Genomic DNA, 19560 nt, shown 5'->3' with positions numbered 1-19560 from the left:
TTTGAAATCATTGAAGTGTTAGTTTTCGAGGGACTAAAATCCGCACAAGGAAAAATACACACTTTAAAAAAAAAATATTGACAGCATAACCTTTTATATATATGGCAAATGAAGCTGTCACTAACTGCAGCAAAAAGAAGTTCATGCTAAAATTAGAAAAAAAAAAATCTAACTAGGTCAAAGTCATGGTAACTAACACCACGGTTCCTATATAAGCACAAAAGATAGAGCATAAGGAAAAATAAACTCAACCCAAAATTCTATTCAATATTTCTACGTACAAACTTTTTTTAGAACAAAAAAAAAAAATGAAGGGAAAACCTTTGTGCTTGATCTTGTTGTTTGCACTTTCTCTCTTTACATCACATTCAAATTCTCTTCCACTTTCAACCAACAAGAGATGGATAGTGGAAGAGTCAGGGAAAAGGATGAAGATGCATTGTGTGAACTGGTCAAGTCACCTCAATTCAATGTTGGGGGAAGGTCTTGACTTAATATCCTTGAAAGATCTTATAGGTGAAATAAAGAAGCTAGGCTTCAATTGTGTTCGCTACACATGGGCAACACACATGTTCACACGCTATAGTAGCCACAAAGTTGGTGAAACTTTGGACTCATTGAAGCTCCATGGCATTAGATTAGGCCTTAGACCTTACAACCCTTCTTTGGAGAATGCTACACTTGTGGAAGCCTTTGATGCTGTGATTGATGAGTTTGGGAGACAAGGGATGATGGTGTTGGCTGATAACCATGTTAGTGACCCTAAATGGTGTTGTGGCGACAATGATGGGAATGGCTTCTTTGGAGATGAACACTTCAACCCTGAGGAATGGCTACAAGGCCTCTCCATGATAGCCAATCGTGTCAAAGGAAAATCTCAGGTTCATTAACTTTTTTTTTTTTTTTACATTACTCTTCTCTCCTAAAAAATAAACCAAATTGTAAACTATGGTGTAATTGAATTAACAATCTAATAGCATGTTTGTTTTCACGTTTCATCAGGTCCAAATGTCTTTCTTTCAGAGCAAACAAAATGTTGTTTTGATGATTTGCTGCTTTCAAATTCATGTAAACATAAAAACCAACACAAGTTCAATGTATGTTTTGTTTTGCGATAGGTCGAAAGAAGCTTGCGTTAAAAATAGTTGTTTTTTCATGTTTTATATGTGCTTGCCTTTTCATCGTGCAACCAAACATGTTATAAGTGTCTATATGATACAATTAGTTTTATATGAAAAGAGTTTTAAAAGTAAAACTTTATTTACCTTAAACTATGAGGTAAAAAAAGCTTCTAAGAGTATTGATTAAAGAAGTGCTTGAAAGAATTATGTGAACTTTATTGAGTTTTTGAAAATAACTTGTGATATTCTATAAATTTTTAAGCTTATTTTAGTATATTATTATATGATATGATATTATCATATAAACTTTTATCTAATAAAATTTATCGTGTAACGTTTGAACAGGTGGTGGCAATAGTTTTGAGAAATGAACTTCGATCGTGGTCCACGTCAAAATCAAGAGGATTGGCACAGGTACATGAGTCAAGGAGCAGCAACAGTTCACAAAGCAAATCCCAATGTTCTGGGGTTTGTTTCATCTGGTTTGAACTATGACACTAATTTGAGCTTCCTGAAGACAAGGCCTCTAAACGTTAGTGTGGGGAACAAATTGGTGTAGGAGGTACATTCTTATGCATGGTCCTCAGCATCCCGGGTTTCTTATGAGGGGTCAGAATCCTGGTGCATTGGTGATGAGTGAGTTTGGGATGAACATGACCAAAAGGGATGAGAAGAACAACAGATTCATGTCATGCATGTTGGCCTACCTAGCAAGGGTGGATTTGGATTGGGCATTGTGGACTGCACAGGGTGGCTACTATGTCAAAGAGCAAGATAGGATTTTGGGTGTATGACTTTTCAACCCCAAGATATCCGGAATTCCCTCAAAGGTTTCAACTTGTGCAGAAGATGCTTCTAGGTATGGCTTTCGAATCATTCAGCTAAATAAATTTTATATGTATGCACACTCAAGTCAACTAGTCTTTCAGATAGTATACATGGTTTTAAATTTGGAGTGGGGTTGCAATTTTGTTGCGATCCTTGACAACTTGGGAAATTACGGACAAATGCAACTAACAGGGTCACAATGAGCTAAAAAACTTTGACGTTATGGTCAAAATTTTGGTCATAGATAGACCGTTTTTTAAAATCATGATAGTATAATTACCTTTTCTATTAGGAAAAATGCTGGTGACTTATTTTATAAAATTCTATCTTTCCAATCTACTTTTTTTAGTTGTTGAAATCAGTTCACTAATTTGGAAATAGAACTCATCAAATAGGAAATGAGATCTACATATTTAGTAAGACCAACCTAAAATTCTCCAAATAGGAAAAGGTGTGTGAGAAAGAATGCTTTACAGAGTATAACCATATAATTACATTATTGTCAAAAACTAAAATTGTGAACTTTTTGCACAGTCACATTCACATAAAGTCCAAGATATATATTTTGAATTTTGCAGACCAAATATTTTCTTAGGGAATATAATAAATTAGTTATGATGAGTGCATGTTTTATTAATTGCAGGCCCAAGCTCAAATTCCAGCTACTCCCATATATAATATATCATCCACTAAGTGGGCAGTGTGTGAATGTAAACAAGAACCATGAACTTGAACTGGGTGATTGTGAGGACCAAAGTAGGTGGAGCCAAGAAGGGCAGGAAATAAAACTGGTGGCTATTAGCAAATGCATAAAAACAATTGGTGATGGGTCTCCACTGAGTCTCTCAAATGACTGCAAGAGTAAGCAGAGTTCGTGGAAAACTTTATCAGCTTCCAATCTTCATTTGGGTACCATAGATGAACAAGGCCATAACCTATGCTTGGAAAGGGAATCTCCTACTTCATCTAAGATTGTCACAAAAATATGCATCTGTGTGGATGATAATCCTGCTTGTTTGGACAACCCTCAAAGCTAGTGGTTTCAGCTTGTTACAACAAACGTGTAATAGTTTTAACAATTAACATTCTTTATCTTTTCATTGGTTATATGCAACGACGCAAAGATGTAAATGCCATTAACTTGTGAATGATAAGAAAATGAATGCAAGTGAAATCAATGAGTGTGACACATTATATTTGGATAGACAAACGGCTGATGCGGACATAATTATTAAGAGTTACATAATTATTAAGAGTTTAATCATTGCGTGTAATTTTTTACACTATTAACTAATTAAAAGTCATCATTGATATTGATTTTTATTTTTTTTAAATAATATTATAAAAATCAATAAACTTATTACATGCTAGTGTTTGTGAATAAATATCATTATAAAATTATTTTATATTATAGTTATATAATTTTTTTAATTATTAATTAAGAACATTTAAAATGAAACATTTTTATTAACTAATTTTAAATTTTTATTTAAGATAATTTATATTTAATTGAAAACTTAAATTTTTATGGACCCACTAGAATTGATCAAATAAAAATAGTTTGCATGAATTCTTAAGTTCACGACTCATTTCATTGTTATGTAAAAGTTAAAAAAAAAAAAAACTCATCTTATTGTTGTACTTGAAAGAAATTGTAAATCTTATAATAATAACTTGATTAAAATAAGCTAACAATATATTAAAACATACATGCATGAGTGGAGGCGGCAAAAAGATTATCCAACCTAATACAGGTTGGCCTAATGTGAATTACGAGGTATATTGGATTGAAGCAAAAAAAATCTTGATTTAATTCGAGTTTCTAAAATGAAGTCCTATAAAAGCTCAATTTTTACGAGATTTAAATGGGTTTTTGCTACCTAAACTCATGTTATATCATGATCAAATTAACTAAAAGAAAATTATATTTAATTCAAGCTCAAAATTTTAAGTTTAAATCTTACATTTTAATAACAGGTTAGGATGATTAGATAGGCCAAAGGTTAAAAAATAAATTTGGTGTTAATCCTTCCATTAATCATAAAGAAAAGACTCTAACTAATTAATCACGAATAAAAAATAAATAAAGTTTGATTAAAAATTAGATAATCAAATTCATATAATATCCAAAATTTCTAACTTTAATTTCACCAATTGTATCCACCAATTTTTACCGTCAAAGCTAAATTTATGTGATGTAAGTCATTTTCTTGGTACATAGTAGCTCCAAAAGGGAACATGAGCATCATATCCAACGCAAGCCAAGCCACCACGTGGTGTATGGCTGCTCATCTAAACAATTCACGAACTTCCCAGAATGCTCTACTCTCACTCTATTCCTATTCCTATTCCTGCCCCAACTCTCTCCTTGCAATTTCTGTTCTGTTACAACCTTTCTCTTTTCTTCTGTTGTCTTCTCTTTTTTCTTTCCTCAATACCCACGCAACGCAAAGTTCCCTCTTCTCTCTTTCCTTTAATTTTTCACTATCATTCCTTCCCACTCGCTCTTCCCTCGACGCTCTTCCTCCTCATTGCTCATGGCCTCCACGACGTCGTTTTCTCTCTCTCACGCTGTTGTTCCCTTCTCCTGCAACACAAAGCATGGTCATTTATCTCACAACCGCCACTATCTCTCCCTCCCAAAACCCATTTCCCTGAAGCCCCTCCGATCGCCTTCCTTCAATAAAAGACACTCTTTTGCAAATGGGTTTCAGACAATTCGGAGAAATTCCTCACCTTTCACCGTTCGCTGTGAAGCTTCAAGTGGAAGGGTAACACATCATAAATAAATAAATAAATAAATAAATAAATAACGCATTTATTTCTAATTTGTTCTTTTTCCTTTCCTCTCGAAAGATGCAATTACCATGCTTGAAGCAAGTTCAAAATTTTAGTAGACACTAGTTTAACTAGGTCAAATTTTGATAAACTTATATCGGTAAGCACTTTTAAGAAAAGAAAATAAGGAGCAAAATGAATTAAACTAAGTTAAAATCAATTTATGGACATCAGCTTTAGGTAAATGAGAGAACTTCAATAAAAATTGGAAGTGTATAAGTTGATTTAAATTATGAGAGAATTTTAATTTACTTTACCTTTTTTATTTTCTTATCACAAGTGTTTATGGAGAAATTTATCTAAATAGAGCCTAGTCAACTAGTTGAAACTTTTGGAGTTATAAGGTTGATGGTTGATGGGAGAAGGGGGAGGGAGGAGTGAGTGATCGTAGATTTGAATCTCTCCCACTAACAAAAACTAACAGATTAATGACTAATTTGGCCTTTAAAAAAAGAACTAGTTTAAACTTTTCTAGTTACAAGATTTTCTCTGTTGGAAAACATGGTAGAGAAAAATATAACATGGGTTAATGGAGAAAAGTAGTTTAAAATTGAGCTTCTGTGTAGCAGCAGAGAAGCAAGCTAGCACCAACTAATAATTAATCACTAACTAACCAAACTCAACCAATTTAACCGTATGTGGTAATTTTATCCAGTTTATTTACAATTTTGAATGTTTGTGGATTTGGGTTGTATGGTGGTTGTTGGAGATTGTGGGGTGCAGTGGTTAATGTTGGGGTTTTGATGCAATGGTAGATTACGCAGCAAGAGTTCACAGAGATGGCGTGGCAGGCAATAGTTTCGTCGCCGGAGGTGGCCAAAGAGAACAAGCATCAGATAGTAGAGACAGAGCACTTGATGAAGGCTTTGTTGGAGCAGAAGAATGGGCTTGCTCGCAGGATCTTTTCGAAGGTTGGGGTGGATAACACTCGCCTTCTAGAAGCTACTGATAAGTACATTCAGCGGCAACCCAAGGTGATTCACAGATTCAAACGAGTTTGAATTGAAATATGAGCTTTTGTATTTGTTGTCTGATTGAGTTTAACTGCTAGTTATTCCTCCCGAGAACCCAGTTGTTTATCACATGTTCAATTATCTTAGGTTCTAGGGGAATCATCTGGTTCAATGTTGGGCCGTGATTTGGAGGCATTGATTCAGAGAGCTAGGGACCACAAGAAAAAGTATGGGGATTCATTTGTTTCAGTTGAGCACTTGGTTCTTGCTTTTACCCAAGATCAACGATTTGGGAAGCAATTCTTTAGAGATTTTCAAATATCTGAGCCTGCTCTAAAATCTGCAATAGAGTCTGTTAGGGGACGTCAGTCAGTTATTGATCAAGGTAGTTACATTTTCCATTTGGAGGAGCACTAGTTAGAGATTTTAATTTTGTTGTATTGAAGACTTGAGTATGATTGGGGATGATTGAGGACTAGTGGATTCCTATTGTCTTTCATTTTTTCCGAGTTTATTGGAACTGTATGCTGTGAATGATTTGTCAACTTTGTATTGCTCAAGCCTCATTTTAAGTTTCTATATAGATCCTGAAGGGAAGTATGAAGCCTTGGAAAAATATGGAAAAGATTTGACCGCAATGGCAAAAGCTGGAAAACTCGACCCAGTCATAGGAAGAGATGATGAAATACGAAGGTGCATCCAAATTCTCTCCAGGAGGACAAAGAACAATCCCGTGCTAATTGGTGAACCTGGTGTTGGAAAGACTGCTATTTCTGAAGGGTAAGCACTTAGGTCTTCACCCTTGCTGTTTCCTATGATTGGATTTCATTTCCATTTGTTGAACATCATTTCTGTTAAAATCTTTTAGAACTTAGAATTAAGCTTAACTAGCAATGCCGTTTGTTACACAGGTTATGATACAAATTTTATCTAAAACATATGGTTTTATACATTATATGAAAAAAGATAATGAAATTTTATTGAAAACATACAATATGTGTAAAATTAATCTTTTAATGATATGTTTCTTAAATAGGTTGGCCTAAGTGATAATTTAAAATGATGACTTTTCCAGTTTTCCCTTCTAGTAGTATAAATTATAATGACAGAAACAATATTGGCTGTATGCTCAGTGCTTAGTTTGAGCATGAATACCATAGAAATATTTAAGTAGCCAGAGCTTCGGGCTTTTCTGATAACTTTATTGGAAAAAAATCAGGTTAACTAATTTTATTCTCGCTTGCACCTTATTTGGATTCTTTTGTTAGTATTCCTTTGTTTGCTCTGCATATTGACCTAATTCTTCCTTTGAAACAGACTGGCTCAGAGAATAGTGCACGGAGATGTTCCTCAAGCTTTGATGAACCGTAGGGTATGTGCTTTATCCAAATGCTTGGGCAATTCTTGATAGAGCTGAAAATGGATGAAACTGGTTTTCAAGTGTCTGTTCCCGTTTTCAATTTCACTATTATAATCTCTGCCAGCTTAGTTTAACTGCCATTTTCTAAAGCAAAATGTAATATTTCTCTTTTTAAGTTTGCATATTTTCTTGGATTGTAAAATTGATTTTTTTTGGCAATGGTCTTTCTTCAGCTTATATCTCTCGATATGGGAGCACTTATTGCTGGAGCGAAGTACCGGGGAGAATTCGAGGATAGGCTGAAAGCTGTACTAAAAGAAGTGACAGAATCTGATGGTCAGACTATCCTTTTCATTGACGAGATTCATACAGTTGTTGGGGCAGGTAACAAGCTTCAAACTCTACCATTTTCAGTCAGCTTACTTTTGGCTTTTCTTTACTTTTGACTACTACTTGATGCAAATTGGTTTGTATTCCAAAACTCTTTGGATCACTGGGGGATGCTGATCATAGATGATACATTTTAATTCATATCATTTTCCTAAAATATTACTTCTGGTTATAGCTGATGCCAAATGGAGATTTGAAATTAACATGTCGGATGTTGGATTTGATTGCAATCATTATCTATCTTATGTTAGGAGCTACAAATGGTGCTATGGATGCTGGTAATCTCTTAAAACCTATGCTTGGTCGGGGTGAGTTGCGATGTATTGGTGCAACAACACTGGACGAGTATCGGAAGTATATTGAGAAGGACCCAGCACTAGAACGCCGTTTCCAGCAAGTTTATGTTGACCAACCTACAGTTGAAGATACAATTTCAATACTAAGGGGACTGCGGGAAAGGTATGAACTACATCATGGAGTCCGAATTTCTGACAGTGCACTTGTGGAAGCTGCAATTCTCTCAGATAGATATATCAGTGGAAGATTTTTGCCTGACAAAGGTAATAGTACATGCTTTAAACACTCAGTGAATGTTTTCCACAATGATTGAGAAGTTTCTGGTGCATTGACATTGGTTCTAGTAATAAGTTACTTTTATGACACTTACAACTTTTGTATGAAAGAGATTTGAATTCTGAATTAGAACATTTTCTGAATGATTTAAGCATGCTTCTGAGAATATATGAATTCAGTTAGGATTTATGGAAAACAAATAATTTACAGATGTTGGTTAGAATAAAAATCCCTGTGCAGTTGGTCTTGAAACCTTTCAAATGCCAATGATTAGAAAATAGTTTGCTGCCATTTAGGGATAAATCATGTAAAAGCTTGGAATCATTTTGTAAAACTTCAAATCTATAGGCACTTGGCTGTTGTTGGGAACATGCCAGATACATATGATTATAGTACTGGTTTCTGAAGGATTTGGTTTTGAATGATCAAAATATAGTTCTCGTTTCGGAGTGACTTGTGTCTTTTTATTACACTTTTAAGTTGCTAAAATTTCTTCTGGACTGGTATCAGCATCAACAATGCCCAGAGCGCACTAATTTATAGTTTCTTCCAAATTGCAGCTATTGACCTGGTTGATGAGGCGGCTGCAAAACTGAAAATGGAAATCACTTCTAAACCTACTGCACTTGATGAGATCAACAGATCAGTCCTGAAACTAGAGATGGAGAGACTCTCTCTCATGAATGATACAGATAAGGCTTCTAAAGATAGGCTGAATCGTCTTGAGGCAGAGCTTTCTCTCTTAAAAGAGAAACAGGCTGAGCTGACTGAACAGTGGGAGCATGAAAAGTCTGTAATGACTCGTATTCAATCAATCAAAGAAGAGGTGTTATTTAACTCTTTTTTTCATTTTAATTAAGCAATTGCTAAAAGAGGGATAGGATGAAAATAACATTCTGAAGTATCTTCAGCACACGGAAATAGTGCAAGTATATGGGTTGAGTTGGTAATTATAATTTAAGTTAGATAATTAATTATGTAAAAGATGATTATATTGTACTATATGATCAACAGCTGATACTAATGATTTCTGTATTTATGCAACAGATAGACAGAGTGAATCTTGAGATCCAACAGGCTGAGCGGGAGTATGATCTTAATCGTGCTGCTGAATTAAAGTATGGCAGTCTTAACTCCTTGCAACGGCAACTTGAAAGTGCAGAGAAGGAGTTAGACGAATATATGAACTCTGGGAAGTCTATGCTGAGAGAGGAAGTTACGGGAAATGATATTGCTGAAATTGTAAGCAAGTGGACTGGTATCCCTGTTTCAAAACTTCAACAATCAGAGAGGGAGAAGTTGTTGTATTTAGAGGAAGTGCTTCATAAGCGTGTTGTTGGCCAAGACCCTGTAGTTAAGGCAGTTGCTGAGGCTATCCAACGTTCAAGAGCAGGTCTTTCAGATCCTCATCGTCCAATTGCCAGCTTCATGTTTATGGGACCTACAGGTGTAGGAAAGACGGAGCTGGCTAAGGCACTTGCAGCCTACTTGTTCAACACTGAAGAAGCTCTTGTACGAATTGATATGAGTGAGTACATGGAAAAACATGCTGTTTCAAGATTGATTGGGGCTCCACCTGGATATGTTGGGTACGAAGAAGGAGGGCAACTTACTGAGATAGTTCGCCGCAGACCATATGCTGTTATTTTGTTTGATGAGATTGAGAAGGCACATGCTGATGTCTTCAATGTATTCCTTCAAATTTTGGATGATGGAAGAGTAACCGACTCACAAGGTCGCACAGTAAGTTTTACCAACACTGTTATCATTATGACCTCAAATGTTGGATCACAGTACATCTTGAACACAGATGATGACACCACGCCGAAAGAGTTGGCTTATGAAACCATAAAACAGCGCGTAATGGATGCTGCAAGATCCATCTTTCGCCCTGAGTTTATGAATAGAGTTGACGAATATATTGTTTTCCAGCCTCTAGACCGTGAACAAATAAGTAGCATTGTCAGATTACAGGTAATTTCTATTCTTATTTCTGGCATGCTTAATATGAGTTCCCCCTCCCCATGTCTGAAAATTGATTGATTCATATGTTCATATTGATTATCAATGCTTGTAAGGATGGTAGTGTCCTTGAATTTAGAGAAATTGACATTTTATCAGCTCTAGTCTAAAATCTGAATATGATGTCTCTTATTTCAACATGTGAAGTTACTAGTTAGAAGTTCATTAAGCCTTATTGCATGGTGCTGTTAAGTGGTATTTCACATCCTTAATAACACTTTTTTTCGTTTGTGGTATACTACAGCTGGAGCGTGTGCAAAAGAGAATTGCAGATCGCAAGATGAAAATCCAAGTGACGGATGCTGCTGTTCAACTTCTTGGAAGTTTAGGGTATGACCCCAACTATGGCGCTAGGCCAGTCAAGCGAGTGATTCAGCAGAATGTGGAGAATGAACTCGCCAAGGGTATTCTCAGAGGAGAGTTTAAGGAAGAGGATGCAATTCTAATAGACACTGAACTCACAGCATTTACCAACGGCCAACTTCCCCAGCAAAAGCTTGTTTTTAAGAAACTTGCAGCTGATTCAGAATCTACCCCTCAAGGCACCTTGGAACCCTTCCCACAGGCCCCATGAATTCCTTCTACTTGCTCTATATTTTTCCTTCACACACAAATTTGAGCATACAGTTTCCTTATACCAATTGAACAATGATGCCGGTGTAGTTTGCATCTAATATATATTTTCTATTACCAATGTAGATGAGCCAGGCTGAGCTTATTTCAGTAATATTGAGTTGGATTAATTCCAGCTTGGTTAAAAATTAATGCTTGGCTATGAGAAGCATTAAACTGTTCCTGCTGGAAAGATACAAGCAATAAGGCTGTATTTGATTCAATGATTTAGTTTAAGTAATTATTTTAAAATGTTTAGTTCATGAGAATTTAAAGTTTACTAATTAATAAAAAATTATTGATATATTTTTCCTTATATTTATTAAAGTTTAGAATAACTTTAAAAAGTCATGAAATAATTTTATAAACTTGTTCTACAGAATTTCTAATTTTAATCTCAAATTCCATGTATTCTTGCACAAATTCAGGCCTGCCAGGACTGAGAGAATACTGTTTCTCATTTAAATACAATTTATTTTGTATGCTTCATCAACCGGTGGAGGGGGTTGGAGAGTGAAGTGATATAGAATGAATCCTGATTATATTGAACAAGTATGAATTATTACACACGCATATTTGTCACAGGTAGAGACACCGCGTATCAATCTACATGGGATATCACATAGTTCACAGTAACAAACTTCAGTATAACGATTCATACTAAAAATTGATCATCTCCGTCCTTCCTTGGAAATTGTGGCTTGGGTTGGGTGAGATTGCAGCATCAAGCTTGAGGGTAAGTTAATGGCATATTTTAGGTGCTGATTAGTTGAATTGAGCCTGGAGTATACCAGCAGTGTTTAGCCAACTTGTGAAGATTTACTGCCAACCTGTCCAAAGATAACAGGAAGTGTCCTATTGTTAGGACTTCAGAATAATGTAGCTAATGCTTGTGCCTTCAGGATTCTCTACTCTTGGTTCAAAACATTTTCTACTTTTAATATAAACATTTTTATCATTCCCGTGAGGCACGAGTTCTTTCTATACATGTAATATTTTATCTTGTAATATTAGTCATTTAAAGTTCATAGAGAATAATGTTGTTTAGATCACTGCACACTGATAATAGAGTACTAAAATTTGCTTATGAAGCAATTAGAGTGCTAAAAATGGTTTCCTATGAATGTGTCTTTACATACAATATTTTCCCTGTACTTGATATGAGCAGATCAACCAGTCATTCAGTATATTACAATCAATCATATATAACAATAATAAAAATACTCTAGACGACAAGGGTTCTAGTTATCCTGCATCATAGTTTTCTAGATTATATTCTTCACCAGTACCACTGTTATGCTCCTGAAAATAATTGTCTACATTGTTCCCATTTATGCTAGAGTAATATCATGAACCACTCCAAAAGGAACCTTTCGAGCACTTTATGTTGCAACTTTCAACCCTTGTTAGTTTTCTGGTGGAGTGAAGCCACCACAAAATAGCGGCTTAAGTACTAAAAACATAAATTGCTTGTATGAAGACTAAATTAAAAATTTGGCGTATAGGACCAAATAATTAATTAAACCATTTCTGTTTTAATAGTAAAGAATAAATATTAACTACAACTAAAACATCCAAATAAGTTCTAACTAATGGCATTCTAAATGGGTCCAGTTCTAAATGAAAACCACTTGGCATAGTTACTAGAATACACATTTCCATCCTTATTCCCATTTTATATAAAAATGTAAAAGGCTAACATAAACAGGAAAGTAATAGTTTTCCAGATACGTGAAAATACCTGAAAATCATTTAGGTATTACTCCAATTCAGATGCCTCTTCTGAATCAGACAATGGTAACAGTGTACATATCCCAAGCATGTGGCCGTTGAGGCACACATAATACTCAATACAATCATCATAAGAACCCAACCTGCAACTAGCACTTTGAGGGATCATTTTGGCTTGCAGCATGCTCCACAACTTTGCCTTACAATAAGGGCAGACTTCTGTTGGATGGAGCTTGGCACCTTTATTAATAAGCATCTTCCTGACCTTTGAGGTTGCAAATGACTTGAAAATGCCACGGAAGAATCCTACATCTCCTTCTTCACCTTGGTCAAGATGCTCACAAGGATCAGACACATACAAAACATCAGTTCTGCATTGTGGCAAAAGAAAGCTCTTTCCTGATGTTCTAGAAAATCGTGTCTGATAAACAAAGTGACCAGGGATCTGAATGCTATTGAACAAGCCACCTTTTGTGCATCCTGAACAGTATATAAGAAGCTTCCCTAGGGCCCTCCAGTTCCCATCAACAATGTGGCTCCCATTAGATTGCAGATCACACAACATTTTCGGAGCTCTTGTTCTACAAAACTCTTTCCATAGAACTCGCTTGGCAAGATCATCAAACCATTTGCACACACATGATAGAGTAGCAATTAGCTTGGGATTCCAATTCAAATTATGAAATACTAAGAATATCACATCTTCACTTAAATGCCCTTTAGTACATTGACAGCTAGCTGAGTGTATGCATCGGTACTGCTTTGTGAGAATCATTTTCTTCACCTAAAAAAACCAAAAGAAAAATTATCAGATTATAACAACTCTTTGTTGGAAAATTTTAGGGTATTCACAAAGTAGACAAAACCTAAATACCAAAGTTCTTAATTAAATACTTCATGGTAATGCGGAGAAATCAAGTCCACAGATGAAGGCAATACTGAACAATGCAAATAACAATTTTATAATTATACATTTGAAGAAAATAACTTATTATAAAGAATTAACCTAAAGGGGTTGCTTTCTATAGTACTCCAAAGTTAGTTCAACAAAATAATACAAGAAAGCCTTTTCTCCTTCCAATGCATTGGTAAGAAGTGGATTTCCAGGGTAAGGTTACTTCGATTACTTCTAGTCTTACAATCCATGAGATACCTTCTCCATCTCCAAAATGAAAATGAAGGCCGCAAATTTAGAGTTTTTTTTTCTCACATTTTCAGTTGATAATTGATATAAATGACGTGATGTGGAACAAACTAAAGGGATTAGCAAGGTATCAAAAGAGACATGCAATGAATCAAGCGGTTTTGGACCAAGGGGTAAAGATTATTGGTGGTGAGATGCAAGCATGCAACATACGGTTAAGGATGAAAGGGATGGTTATAACTTATAAAATGCAGTCCTTGTTTAAAGGCATATATATATATATATATAGTACAGAGCCAAATAAGTAAACTTGGATATGTTCAGTACTCAATTTTTTGTTTAGATCTTGCTCTTACATACATCTAAGCTCCTAACAACTGGAATATAAGTTAGACATTCAAGTGATGTTCAATTGATTTCCATTCAATTCGCTCCTAGTTTTTGTTTGGATAAAGATAAACTTCTCCACAAGCACTCACACGAGAAGAAATTAAGGTAAAATAAATTTAACTTCTCTCATAAGTTAAAAATCAACTTATGCACTTAATTTTTATAGAAGTTCGCTCATCTAACTTCTCCAAAAGCTGAACTACGTAAGTTGATTTTAGCTTATGTGAAAAGTTCAAGTCATTCTCCCTTCTTATTTTATTTTCTTTTAAGTGTTTACGAAGAAGTTGATCTAAAAATGACCTAAATCTTCAACACCCATATATTTCATATACCTAGGAGTTCAAACTGTCCCAGATCCCTTAAATCGTCCATGAAGTGCCCAGCCTCGACTAACACCGATACTCCACAACATAGAACATATCCAAACACTTGGGGGGAAAGACTAATCAGGACTTGGGGCAACTGAGAAACACATTTTCGAAAATTTCCTAGCAACAACACAATCGCCAACCAAATAACATGACAAAGTCGCTTCATTCCTCAATCCATGTCAAGTACCACCCACAAAATCTCAAATTCCTGAGACACAACCGTAATCAAATGCACAGTAAGTTAATCAGAAATCCTCCTCGGACACAAATCCAAACCACCCCCTAAAGTAGAATTCACAAACAAACAAGAAAATTACAAGAAAAAAATCAACCAAAACCCAAGGCACCCAAGTTCGAATTTGAGAATTGAATAGCTGCAAAGAGAGATTTTCCTTACCTGAGCTTATTCAACCCGCTTTCGGCATAGCCTCCAAACCCTAGAAAAACCCACCTCGCGCAATTGAAACAAAACACAGATAAGAAAAACACCCAGAACAAAAAAAAAATTAAAAAGTGACTATAGAATTTCAACTTTGAGCAGGGGCAATTTGGTAAAGAGATGCATAGAATAAAACACTGTTAGAGTATCAGTTGCAACAGCTAAATTGACAAAAAAATTGCAAGGATTGAATTGGATTAAATTGAAATGATTTATGACAGAAAATGTGTTTTTTTTTTTTTTTTTATAAATTTCAGAACAATCATTGAATCATAGCATTGGTTTGGTGCAATCCAAATATGAAGGTCCGTTCATGTGCCCACACCTGTAGCGTCACCTCTACTTAGTTGGCACCAAAGAGGGATGTGAAGTGTGACCCACAATTGAATTTGATATCTATAATAATATATAAAGGAAATATTTTTTTTTTGTGTCTATTTTTATTTAATCGATTTTACTTGTAAATTAATTAAAAAAAATTATGCTAATATTCATGTAATCAAACTCCCTATCATTTACTGAATTACTCAGATACCCCTCTCATGTTAAAAAGTTTAACCACTTTGTATCGTGGGCTATTTTGTTGCTCCCTTCTTATCTGCACCTTTGCATCCTTATCAAATTTTCCTCCTCACCTTTCTTTATCCAAATTCACATCTACATCGGGTTATAAGGAAAAACCAACGTACCAAATTCACATAATTTGCTTACTCTGCAAGCACGGCAACATAATTTGCTTAATTTTTTCTGTTATTTTTCTGTGCACGGTTGAACAAAAATCCACTTGCCTGCGCTGTTTGGAAGGCGTAAAAGAAAAGGTGTCAAATTCAACCTTCAAGGTTGGCTTCTTCAACGACACCCATTACATTCACCCTTTTTCGTTTTTAATTCTAGGATATTCAAAATCTTTTCTTGAATGTTTCACAGACGCACATTGTGATATTCTTTACTCTTTACGTGTTACATTTAACCGCACCTTGTTTCGATTTTTATTCATTTTTTTCTAAGTTTGATACAGTTTATTTTAATTGTTATTTATGCGTTTTAATTTTTTTTCCAATATTTTATGTGCATTTCAGATTTATCAAAACTCTATAACTTTAAAAAAATTCTTTAAGAAAATGATTAACAATTAAATTCAAAAAAAATTATCAAATTTGGAGGTAAATTTGTTTTTAAAGAAATTCATTTATTTTTTATGTTATTATTTCTTCATCTTATTTTTTTTATTAATCCACTACAAAATCCTCCTGTATATTATCAACCTTTCTTTTTATCTAAATACTATAAAAAATTTAAATATTCAACAAGAATCACAACAAAGAAAAACAAGAAGATAAAATACTACAGATAAAAGACAATGAATGACAAGGAACAAACACACTTTGAAGATAGACAAGTTTTAGAAAAAGAAGAAACAACACAATTAATACAACAAATAATGAGTATAATGAAATTGACATCTATCCAACAATGGTCCAGAAATAAATTATCAACAATATGGTAAAAGTATCTTATCTTTAAAATATAAATTTTATATTTTTTTACTTTCAGGTATCACTCCAGGTATGTCATTTTCTTTTCAAAATAGCACTCCATAGTATTTTATTTCTTCAATTCAAATAATAACGAATTTTTATAGAATTCTTAAATAATTATTATTTGATTTATATTTATGTTTAAATTTCAATAGTTAATTACAATTTTAGTGGATAGAATTTTGTTGCATTTTTACATAGTTGGATGTTATAGTGTTTTTTTTATAAGTTGAAAATAATCATATAACTGGAATGAATATAATAGATGCAACAATGCAAAATAAAATGGAATAAACCAATTTATGCTTAATTTAAAATATTAAATTATAGTTATACCAAATATATTATTTTGTCGCATTTTAGCTTTTTAGATCGTCCCATCTTATATTTTTTTTAATTAAAACTTGAAAATAATCATATCACTAAAATGAAAATAATATATTTAATACAAAATAAAATAGAATAATAGAATAAGACAAAAGTGATTTACAATTATATGAGTTTTTTTAATTATAAAAACAAGAAATTAGGTGAACAAATTAAATCTTATCAATTAAAAAGTTAAATTCGACAAAAATATTCCAAGTTCAAAAAGTCGCATGAAAAGAATTATCTGATCACAGTGGTGTAAATAAACCACGTAACAACACGGTATCAATTTTCTTTTCATTCATCCCTTTTCTAATTTAAATTTCCCATAAAATTGATCTTTTTTCATAGTAATTTTCATTTCCTAAATCTCTTCTATGCAATTTTTTTTCTCTCTCACTCAATTCGGTAATAGAATAACTCTCATAATTAATACTAAATTTAAAATTGATTTTAAGTTTTATAATTAAATTTAACGTGACTAAATTAATAAGTTATAACATAACTATAATGGAATAAGACAATAATTGTTTACAATTTCATAGGTTTCTTTTTTTAAGACATAAATAATAAAAAAAATTAGATATACCCTTAATTTTGACCAAACCTAAACAACTGGCTGATGCATTATAAATCACCATGCACATACTGAATAATCTCATTTTGGTTTTATATGTAAAATTGTTATTAATTTTAAAATTGAAACTGATTTATGATAAATAAAAAATTGAAACTAATTTTAATTTTTTTGAATATGTTTGTTCACCCACGCCAAATAAGCATCTCTGTGTATAAAAAATAAATAATTGCTCATTTTAAAAAATTATGAGTAAATTACACTTGTATCTTCCGTGTTTTTTCTCAAATTGTACGTGATGTTTCTCTCTTCTTTTATATTACTCTTATCTCCATTCTTTTGTTAACTTAGTTGACTAGTATCAATTGTAATGTAATATGTGAGTAGACGAAATTGTCCTAACATCTTTGTTACACTCACACTTATGTTTTTTCTCGAATTGCACCCGATATCCCCTCTCTTTTTTTACATTACTTTTACCCCCCTTCGGTTAACGTTGTTAACTAACTTTAATTGAAATATGCGAGAATACATAATTTTCCTAACCTCTTTGTTAAATACTCAATAACAATTGGATCTTTCTTAAGGCAATAATAATTTTTCCTTTAATATTTGGTTGTTACTTCATTATTGTTAACACTTGAAAAAGATGCAACTCTTGATTGAGACATTATATCAAACACCTAACCATCAAAAGTAAATATTCAAAGAAAAGAGTTTAAAACATAAATGCATGAAAAAATGCTAAAATTTGAAACAAATGACTATATTCTATCAATACGTGCAACAAAAACACAACAATCAAACGATCCAACACGCACCCAAAATATTGAACTAATAAGGAGGAGGAGGAGAAGGAGGAGGAGGAAGGGCTTTAACACATGTGTACTAATAAGATGGGTTTATGTCCAACAAAGAGTTGGATTTACGTCCAATTAGAGAAAAAAGAAAAATTTTAAAATATTTCCAAGTTGAAAATGAAAAAGATGATAATATTTTAGACATAAATTTTCATTAAAAGTTATGTGAATAGCATATGCCTCCTTTCTATTAAATTATTAAACAATGTTTAGGAGGGAGGGGGTCTAGATGTAAAGTGAGCTAAAAAATTAAAGAGTTTTTTGTAGGGTGAAAAAAAGGAAGGATGTTGGATACAATATGAAAAAAAAAATACAGGGGATGCGAGTGTAATTTACTCATACAAAATCTAATTTTTAAAATAACTACAAATATATCACAAACATCCAAATTTCATGACAAATAATTTTTAAAAATGTAAATATTAAAGGAAAAATAAACTACATATAAAAGTAAAATAAAAAACAAACTAATTTAAAAATTATCCGAATTTAAAAAAAATAAAAATCATTTTAATATATATATATATATATATATATATATATATATATATATATATATATATATATATATATATATATATAAAATATAAGTTTTACCTTTTTAAGTGAAAATTAAATTTTAAAGAAAAAAATAATTTAAAATAAATAAATTTAAATATATATATATATATATATATATATATATATATATATATATATATATATATATATATATATATATATAAAATATAAGTTTTACCTTTTTAAGTGAAAATTAAATTTTAAAGAAAAAAATAATTTAAAATAAATAAATTTAAAAAATGTTTTAATACTATATCTTTTTTCTATTTTTAAAACTCATTTTGATTTTACTTAGTGTGTGTGGTGTGGGTGTGGGTGTGGGTGTGCGTGTGACAATGTTCGTGATCATCACAGTGTGTGTGTGTGTGTGCGTGTGCGTGTGTGTGTGCATTCTACTCCCATGAACAATGTTCGTGATCATCACAGGTATCAATCACACGATACAAAATTGCAAGGGTGAGTTTATTATAAAAAGAATCAATACCAAATCCAAATAACCACAATTAGCAAGAACATAGACAAACATTATGAGCTTACACAACATTTATTATTCAACACTCACATCCAAAAATTATTCATCATCCACATTCAACAATTTCTCATCATCCATCCATGGATCCAATCACTTGGAGATTTCTTCTTCGCTTGTCGATTCCATGCATTCCTCTACCATACCAAAACGAAGGAGACTTAATATGGATTTCAGAAAACAAAGCTAATAACAATGCTATGGGTCAAACACCCACATCACTACATGAAAGGGCTGAGAGCATTTCGGGTTTTACAAAGGGATATCATTTGGAAATTCTGACCATGCCAATGTGACCGGGGTTCAGTGAAGGTTACGAAAATAACATGCATTTCATGAAAGGATAACGTTTAC

General features: G+C 33.1%; 2 protein-coding genes and 1 pseudogene across 5 annotated transcripts; 2 read left to right on the top strand and 1 right to left on the bottom strand.

The window, feature by feature from the left end:
* Positions 1-3233, top strand: LOC102668127 (glycosyl hydrolase 5 family protein-like; annotated as a pseudogene).
* Positions 3234-4227: 994 nt separating this feature from the next.
* Positions 4228-10949, top strand: LOC100785346 (chaperone protein ClpB3, chloroplastic). 2 transcript variants are annotated; one of them, XM_014779225.3, is made up of 10 exons: positions 4228-4720; positions 5552-5761; positions 5888-6125; positions 6325-6520; positions 7058-7112; positions 7334-7484; positions 7742-8050; positions 8624-8889; positions 9111-10037; positions 10330-10949. In XM_014779225.3, exons 1-10 carry the CDS (start codon positions 4487-4489, stop codon positions 10657-10659), a joined length of 2916 nt encoding a protein of 971 aa, XP_014634711.1. In that variant the 5' UTR covers positions 4228-4486; the 3' UTR covers positions 10660-10949. The 2 variants fall into 2 exon arrangements, with proteins under 2 accessions (XP_014634711.1, XP_003530423.1); XM_003530375.5 differs by having other exon boundaries at positions 4230-4720; positions 5543-5761.
* A 213-nt stretch (positions 10950-11162) lies between these two features.
* On the bottom strand, positions 11163-15082 carry LOC100812977 (EID1-like F-box protein 2-like). 3 transcript variants are annotated; one of them, XM_006584539.4, is made up of 4 exons: positions 14731-15082; positions 14295-14541; positions 12439-13212; positions 11217-11527 (listed from the first exon to the last, which is right to left on the bottom strand). In XM_006584539.4, exon 3 carries the CDS (start codon positions 13201-13203, stop codon positions 12457-12459), a length of 747 nt encoding a protein of 248 aa, XP_006584602.1. In that variant the 5' UTR covers positions 13204-13212; positions 14295-14541; positions 14731-15082; the 3' UTR covers positions 11217-11527; positions 12439-12456. The 3 variants fall into 3 exon arrangements, with proteins under 3 accessions (NP_001388714.1, XP_006584602.1, NP_001241203.1); NM_001401785.1 differs by lacking the exon at positions 14295-14541 and having other exon boundaries at positions 11163-11527; positions 14731-15034; NM_001254274.1 differs by lacking the exons at positions 11217-11527; positions 14295-14541 and having other exon boundaries at positions 12180-13212; positions 14731-14834.
* Positions 15083-19560: the final 4478 nt, after the last annotated feature.

This window comes from Glycine max, chromosome 8 (assembly GCF_000004515.6).
Source record: "Glycine max cultivar Williams 82 chromosome 8, Glycine_max_v4.0, whole genome shotgun sequence".
NCBI classification, from domain to species: Eukaryota; Viridiplantae; Streptophyta; class Magnoliopsida; order Fabales; family Fabaceae; genus Glycine; species Glycine max.
This window is presented reverse-complemented; position numbering and strand designations above follow the sequence as displayed.

What these genes read in the sequence shown, in the direction of transcription:
- LOC100785346 (XM_003530375.5), top strand. Translation starts at nt 4,487, where the DNA reads ATGGCCTCCACGACGTCGTTTTCTCTCTCTCACGCTGTTGTTCCCTTC. An exon ending in AAGACTGCTATTTCTGAAGG is followed by an intron (nt 6,521 to 7,057) that starts GTAAGCACTTAG and finishes CCTTTGAAACAG; the next exon opens with ACTGGCTCAGAGAATAGTGC. An exon ending in AAGCTTTGATGAACCGTAGG is followed by an intron (nt 7,113 to 7,333) that starts GTATGTGCTTTA and finishes GTCTTTCTTCAG; the next exon opens with CTTATATCTCTCGATATGGG.
- LOC100812977 (XM_006584539.4), bottom strand. Translation starts at nt 13,203, where the DNA reads ATGATTCTCACAAAGCAGTACCGATGCATACACTCAGCTAGCTGTCAA.